Source organism: Clytia hemisphaerica, unplaced genomic scaffold (genome assembly GCF_902728285.1).
Source record: "Clytia hemisphaerica strain Z4C2 unplaced genomic scaffold, Clytia hemisphaerica genome assembly, whole genome shotgun sequence".
Classification (NCBI taxonomy): domain Eukaryota; kingdom Metazoa; phylum Cnidaria; class Hydrozoa; order Leptothecata; family Clytiidae; genus Clytia; species Clytia hemisphaerica.
Genome location: NW_027103562.1, coordinates 1971413 through 1979377, shown reverse-complemented (window position 1 = coordinate 1979377; position 7965 = coordinate 1971413). Strand labels below are relative to the sequence as shown.

Below are 7965 nucleotides of genomic sequence, written 5' to 3'. Positions count from 1 at the left end.
TTTGTAAATTTTAATTTGGCGTTTGTGTAAAAGCCACGCGCGGGCGTTCAAGAAGGGAAATAAGTGACTCCAGGAGTCTCGAGTCTAGCACTTCGGGCTTGGAAGTCAATGGGTTTGTCTCATTTAGTCTAGCAACTGTCCATAGCCTGGAGATCCATGTTATGATTTCTTATTGATATACTGATGTGAAATGAAGATCATGGGCTGAGAGATGATAATTTGAAAATCTTTTCTGTGGTCAAGAACCTTGTAGCTAAATATTCAAACAACTTCCATCAAAATGACCTTTGGCATTTTAAGTATTTAAAAAGATTTCAAACAGGACGCACGGTTTGAATATTGGGCTTAGTTAAAAAAGCCATCCCAAAGAACGTATGCAAACTCCAGGGTGGCCAAAACTTTATCTGGCAATTTTTCACGCCGAAATCTTTGCCTTGGTTAGTTACACCAATTCCCAATTCCAATCACCAGGAATATCACCCGCATTCTTGTATCCCCCTCTTATGGTATGGGTTGACCCGGGCGAAGGTATATTCACTTGCCAATTGAACCGTAGTACTATAGTGGAATCGAACTCAGACCTCCCAGACGAGAGTCAAGAACGATGACCACCACAACACTACGTTAGAATGAACAATGTGTCAGGTTCTTGTACTCAAACACAAAATTTATTCCCTACAAGGTAATCCCAGCTGGCACACAACGTTGTTTTAACGTTCATCTAACGTTATATGGACGTTGTAAACGTTATATAAGCGTTGAAACAACGTTGTGTGCCAGCTGGGAATACCACCTGTTCAGACTACGTCTTCAAAGAGAAATTTATTTTTGCCCCACCACATCCAGAAAATTCTGAGTAAAACTCTTTAGAAAACAAAGCACTCTTTAGGAATCGGTAACTTTCCTATAATCACAAAAATGTTGCAATTTAGAAAAAAAACTACACATAGAATGTTATGTTTGTATTTTCTCATTCTACTGGCAAATAAAGTTGACTCACAGAAATCATGTGGCTTAACTTTTAATGGTACTGAAGGTGTTATTTCATCGTACTCACCTTACAGCAGAGGGGAAGATTGTTTCTGGGAGATCACACCACGCGTACATGTTTCTTATATCAAATTAACATGGAAAGAGTTCATGGTTGATGGGGTTTTACCGAGTTGCAACAATGACTTTGTTGAAGTCTACTCAGGGTAAGAAAACTTTTCTTTAAATAAAAAGTCATGCATCCCTTGCTCATAGTTCCATCGAACTTTTTTTCTCAGTGGGGATAAATATTTTCATTGAAATCAAAATGGGGATAAAAATTCTATTGTTTCAAGGCTAAAAATCCTGTGGGGATAGTTTTAGGGTGCAACTTTTTACTTTGAATTTTGGATGGGGATGAAATCAAAGCCAATTTTTCAGTGAGGCTGAAATTGAAGGGTATTTTTCCTACCGGGGACGAAATTTTGGACAAATTTTCCAGTGAGGCTAGCAGTAGCGTAGACAGGGGTGAAGGAACATTTGCTTAGGAGAGCAGATTGAAACGACACAGTAATTATGTTTTTATATGATGAATAGGTAAGTGATTTGTCGTAAAAATCTGCTCTCCTACGCAGATCGTTCTTCACATCTGTCTACGCTACTGGGCTAGCGTCCCAGTGGGTGTGTGACACAGGGTGTACAAATATTTCCAGGGTGTACAAATATTTCTTAATACTGCAAACTTACTTGCAATCTTTTGGTTTTTCTTGTTCTTCGCTTTTTTCTTCTTCAGCCTCCTTTGATTCCTCTTCAGCCTCGTTTTCGTCTTCGGGTTGAACTTCTTCATCTTCAGCTTCATCATCTTTCTTGTATCATTCTTTCACCTGATGATACAAGTTCATGGAACAGATTTGTTTAAAGGTTTAACCACGCACTTCTTTAGACTTAGGAATAATAGAAAGATCAGAATCACTGATAGAACAAAGTTTTTTTCCTCTCTGGTCGCTGCTAAGTTAATAAAACCCCTGTTTTACAGCCCCGGTGCAACTTTTTTTTTAAAGAGTGTCAAATAGATATAGTTTCCATCAGCGATTCCGACCGTCTTATTATTTTCAACTCTAAAGAAGGGTGTCAAAATTAGAATTAGCTGTCTTTGCTGCTTTTAATTCTTCACATAATGTAAAGAGTACACGTTTTTTATGAGAACAAACTGTATAAGAGCATAAGGCTTCGATAGCCAAATTTTAAGAACAAGTTAAGAACATCTGAAGGCTTTTGGACTCAAAAACACTATATTTCTCAGGAAAATGGGAAAAATGCATGTTAAGAACATTGTTAGGCTTGAAACTGAAAAAGTTAAAAAGTTCTGAAGGGTTAAAAAATTTTGGATGTTCTTATAAAAAAATGTGTAAGCTAACAAGCAGTGTATTTTAATCAAAATTTTTGAAAAAAAATATGGATAGCTTTGTCTATGAAAATTCTGTTTACTTTCAGATGTGAATCTCCTGTCAAATTGGTTCGTTTTTGCTCCAATAATATGATTGGCGACTTACCACATGACATTTACACCAATCAAAATTGTTTGAAAATTCGGCTTCATGCCTCTGAGAAAAATTCTACTCGGCAGACCGGATTTGTGGCTTCTTTTGAAGTATTTTCAACAGGATATGCTAACGTTGCTACGCAATGCAGAAGGTAAGAAAATCTTTTGATTTGAATTTATAAGCCATTTGGGATTTTGGGATTATCCATTCTTGAAAAAAGGGGGGTCGCAACAAAGTTCTACAGGGTGTCCCAAAACAAAGTATTGAGCTCGAACATGATTCTGAGTAGAAGGTTGTTGCGTGTGTTTAACAAAATGTAAATCAATTTTGCTCCATTGTCCCAGTGACAAAAGTGAGATATCACTTTTATTGGTAGAAAGAAAAGTGGGGTGGAGAGACGAGAAAGTGTTTCAGGTTGGTGGGATGGATGATGTTGCATTGCACCAACGCGACAAAAACTTATCGTATCCCCAAGCCTTAACCGAAGTCAAAGAGATACATCAATCACATAACCCCACACCATAACAATACGAAAAAGGAACCTTGAACATTGAGCCACCTTGCAATCTTACAATCATCGGCAGATTTGGGATAACTCTTGGACGGAAATTTTACACACGACACTATATCTACAATCAGTGCCATAACATATTGGCAATTTTGGCTATTTCATCATTTTTCGAAAATTGAATTTCGAGCGAGAATGTCAATTTCGGGCCTTCAACTTAATTTCATCGAATATTTCGATCTTGGAGGGATTTATTGGTTTCTAGGCTATAATTCAAGCCCTACCGGATTATTTTTGAGCTTCTGGATTCTCAGAACCTAAGATTCTAAGTCTAGCGTTAAAACTCAGAGTTAAAACTTCTACCCTTCCAACCTAATTTAGAGCGCTTCCAAATTGTTTGTGGTTATAAAATTTCGTGGGGATTTCCCATTTATGGCAATTATTTTGGAACTGATTGTAGATAATTTTCAGCTCAAGTTAATTGTACTTTTTTTTGCTAGTGATACAGACTTGCATCGAAAAGCTGGCGTAATTGCGTCACCAAAATGGCCAATAGGTTTCACTGGAGATGATTTACCAGGTCGCAGTAAGGAGTGTGAATGGGATATCAAAGCAGCCAAGTTGAACGTGATACAAATAAATGTGATGGATATCGATTTTGATGGCAGTTCTGATTGCTACAAGAAAAACAGGTTAAAGTTAACAGGTGATTTTTGAGAGCATACACCTTTTCCGACCGTAGTTGCGCGGTCAGACGCGTGCCACTTTATCATTTAATCATCCCGCTAAACTCGATCTGCACACCTTTTTCTATTGTCTATAGGTGCGAAAAAAAAGACTGGGACGGTTTTAGTGGGATAAAGCGGACAAAAAACCCCCACGCGGCAATTGGCAGCTACAGTCGAAAAGGTTTATACGCCTTTTCAACCGTAGTCGCGCAGTCGGGCGTGTGCCACTTTATTATTCAATCATCCCCCTAAAATTGATTCAATCCTTTTCCACACCTGTTTTTCTATTGTCTATAGGTGCGAAAAAAAAGACTGGGACGGTTTTAGTGGGATAAAGCGGACAAAAAACCACCACGCGGAAATTGGCAGCTACAGTCGAAAAGGTTTATACGCCTTTTCAACCGTAGTCGCGCGGTCGGGCGTGTGCAACTTTATTATTCAATCATCCCCTTAAAATCGATTCAATCCTTTTCCACACCTGTTTTTCTATTGTCTATAGGTGCGAAAAAAAAGACTGGGATGGTTTTAGTGGGATAAAGCGGACAAAAAACCCCCACGCGGCAATTGGCAGCTACAGTCGAAAAGGTTTATACGCCTTTTCAACCGTAGTCGCGCGGTCGGGCGTGTGCCACTTTATTATTTAATCATTCCCCTAAAATCGATTTAATCCTTTTCCACACCTGTTTTTCTATTGTCTATAGGTGCGAAAAAAAGACTGGGACTGTTTTAGGGTTTTAAAACGGACAATAAAATGCCCGTGCAGCAATTGACGGTTACGGTTGAAAATATGTATTCGCCCTGCTATACATAGTGAGGGGTTTGGTAATCCAAAAGCACTACGCTTCGCTGTATAAGTGTCATTGGCTAACCTTAACAAGGTTGGTGGCGAGACCAGTTCTTTTTAATTAAATTTTTTTTCACCAAAACTGACTAAAAAAGCAAATTTGTGAATTTAATGATATAATAAAACCATTCCTATCTGATTGGGTTTTCGTTATAGGTTAGGAACACCCTTGTCTCACTTAGGCTACTGGCAACCACTAACGGATTTGTGCCCTTTATACTTCCTGGGGTTTTGTAGATGACTACAATTCAGATTGCTGTCTCACAGCCCTGGTCAAAGTTTTGATCTCATCAGTGAGGGTGAAGATTTTTATCAAAATCCCAATGGGGATGGTTTCGGAGTCCAATTTTCCCAATGGGGATGGTTTTGGAGTCCAATTTTCCCAATGGGGATGGTTTCGGAGTCCAATTTTCCCAATGGGGATGGTTTTGGAGTCCAATTTTCCCAATGGGGATGGTTTTGGAGTCCAAATTTTCCATAAAATTTTAAGTGGGAATAAAATCAGTGTCAATTTCTCAATGGGGCTGAAATTTCATGGTATTTTCTCCACGGTGGACAAAATTTTGGGCAAATTTTCCAAAAGTGCTTCAGTCCCAGCGGTCCAGTGAAACAGGGGTGTTAAAGGGACATAAAAGTAGAATATCATTAAAGCATTAAAATCACGTGTCCAAAACAAACTTGTAAAACAATTGAAAAAATCAAAATCAGCCATATTTGTTTTGATTTTTTTATTTTGACATGTGTCATTTGTTTTGATTTTGTATCCCGCTGCATACGGTTTGTTTACAAATTTCGTCAGTACTTTAATATCCCTTTAAAGAAAAAATCTGTCAACTCTTTATTCAGGAGAGCATTCAGTTACAAATGATGGTCAAAGTGATGGCAAAAAAAACAAGAAGAAGAAAACTGTCATTATCGAAGGAAAAAATGTGAAAAAGTTCTGCACAACAGAAAAACCATTTACTTGGTCGACAAGTTATTATGAAATCGAAGTTGAACTCAAAGGTGGTTACTACCAACCCTCAAAAAGACGTGGATTTATCTTGGGATATGTGCATTACAGGGACGGTCAGTGTTAACACTCGCTAATTCGATCTCGAAAGGGGGGAATGTTATTTGTTCGAATTACAAGGAGATTCGAATTATTGAAAGTATTTTATAAGAGGGTTTCTCCAATGAAGTATAAGCCCAGAGGGATAGAAGTGAATCTTCAACCTTTCTCAGTCAAGAAAAAGTAAAGCCTTGAAGTATACGCCATATTTTGAACGACGGATTGAATTTAGCGGTTTCTTTGTTTTTTTTGAGTCGTATATTTTTTGAAATTTAGCGGAAAATTTCACTTTCAATCTGGAATTTGTATTAAAACCACACGGGCCGCTCAAAGGCCGCGTAACTTAGGTAGGATTAAGAAAGATTCGAATAAAAGAAGTTCGAATAAGTGAGAGTCTAAAGGTGAAATTTCCCAAATATTCTTGAAGCTTCACAACCATCCCCACTGCCACCAAACTTTCCAGGCTTAGAACAATGGAATTTCGATAGTCTTAATCGCAGACCAATATACTTCCTATATATAAGAAAAGTTTTTCGCTAGAGGAAGAACATAAGCCTATGATTTCCATTTCCATTCGGATTTCGATAGAAAAACCTTCAAAGGGGCTATGAGACAGGGGTTTTAACTGAACTTCTTTTTGAATTCTTAACCAACAGATGAGTTGATTGCTAAAGTGATACTTGTGATGCAAATAGCTTTGATTGTTGTTGGTATCATCATTGCTGGTTGTGTGTTGTGCTTCGTTAAAAAACGTTGGTGGGATCGAAGACAAACTGACCAAGTTGCCTCAACAAACGTTCAAGAGAATGCCTCACTAACAGGTTATGCTGATTGTGAAATGTCGGGCGCCAAATCAGAAGAGACGGTAGCTTTGAATACTCAAAAGCAATACGTTCAATATGGAAATAGTGAAGGTAAAATGCTTTACGATTAATTTAACCATATGTTTATAGTTTTAAGGGCTAATTAGACTACACAATATATTGACGAACAATATTTGACAATATAGTTTTCAGGGGGGTTTGTACTTTCAGCAGTACGGTATTGCAGGATTTGACGAATAAAGAGAAGGAAAAGCGGTCTTCTAAAATCAGACAGTGACGGTGATTAGCCTTGTTTTTTGTCAGTATACCGGTCTTTTAAGCTATTAAATTGTTTTCTCAGAAAACAGGCAATTAAAGGTTTTGTTTTTAAATAAGAGTGATATCGTTTGCTTACTCGTCAATGTTAATTTACAAGCTTTTCACATTAGATTGAAACGAATATGGAGCAAGATTGATTCGAAAGAGGCCAAGAAAAACATTTTTTTATTTATATCAGTACAATATAACAATAGGCAGACACTGTCATGATATGAAATATGTGTCTGATATGAAACGGGAATACTTATGTAAAAATAAAATCTTTAATTAAAGAGTCGCCGTAATTATTTATTAACTGATTCCACCTTTCAGAAATACCACCGCCACCTTATCCAGGGCCACAGACTGATGGAATTACTCTCCCTCCACCCATTCTCAATCAGCCACCATATCCGCCAATGCAGCATCAACCGCCCTACCCACCAGCTCAACAACCGCCTTATACGCCAGCTCAACAACCATTTTACTAAAATTCTAAAACCTGGAATTATATAATAAAATAAAACATGTAACTTTATAATATCTCGACTTTGGAGTAAAACGAAATGGTGAACAGACTTGGAAGTTTTGCTCAGAAATCCTCTGGTATAATATCTCAATCCATTATCTACAAGAAGAAGAAGGCAAAATTTTGACATTCGTTCGTACCACCCTTGAGGAGATTATTTTCCTCAAATTTCGGCAATTTTGTCGTCGTGTACTCCCAGGGCAAAAAAAGTTTTGTATTCAAAAATGATGTATTCGTAATTGCATTTGTAGATTTTTAGATCCGATTTTTTCTTTGATTTGGACTATTTATAAAAAAAAAAACTGTAAATACCTATTTTACAATCATTTATATGAACACCCCCGTCTCACAGCTCCGGTGGAAATTCTTTCTTCTGTAGGGAATTCCAATGGGGAAGGATATTTCATTCTTCCAAGGTTTAAAAAACAATGGGGATGGTTTTGGAGTGTAATCTTTAAACATTGAATATCGAATGGGGATGAAATCAAAATAAATTTCCAAGTGGGGCTGAAATTCAAGGGTATTTTCCCACCGGGGACAAAATTTTTGCCAGATTTTAAAGTGGGGCTGGAGTAAAAGCGGTCCTGTGACAAAAAGACGAAGGGGTGTATATGAATAAGATATGACACAAGCACTTAAGCTTTGAAGAAAAAGCATCATTGCATTTTTAA

At 37.5% G+C, this 7965-nt stretch overlaps 1 protein-coding gene across 1 annotated transcript; it reads left to right on the top strand.

The window, feature by feature from the left end:
• The first annotated feature begins 936 nt into the window (after nt 1-936).
• LOC136800801 (uncharacterized) lies at nt 937-7256 on the top strand. Its single transcript, XM_067057458.1, has 6 exons — nt 937-1196; nt 2464-2664; nt 3522-3727; nt 5440-5661; nt 6301-6558; nt 7099-7256. Exons 1-6 carry the CDS (start codon nt 952-954, stop codon nt 7254-7256), a joined length of 1290 nt encoding a protein of 429 aa, XP_066913559.1. The 5' UTR covers nt 937-951.
• Nucleotides 7257-7965: the final 709 nt, after the last annotated feature.

Coding starts and splice junctions, on each gene's coding strand:
- LOC136800801 (XM_067057458.1), top strand. CDS start 952: ATGTTATGTTTGTATTTTCTCATTCTACTGGCAAATAAAGTTGACTCA. Junction 1,197..2,463: donor TTTGTTGAAGTCTACTCAGG/GTAAGAAAACTT, acceptor GTTTACTTTCAG/ATGTGAATCTCCTGTCAAAT. Junction 3,728..5,439: donor AAACAGGTTAAAGTTAACAG/GTGATTTTTGAG, acceptor CTCTTTATTCAG/GAGAGCATTCAGTTACAAAT.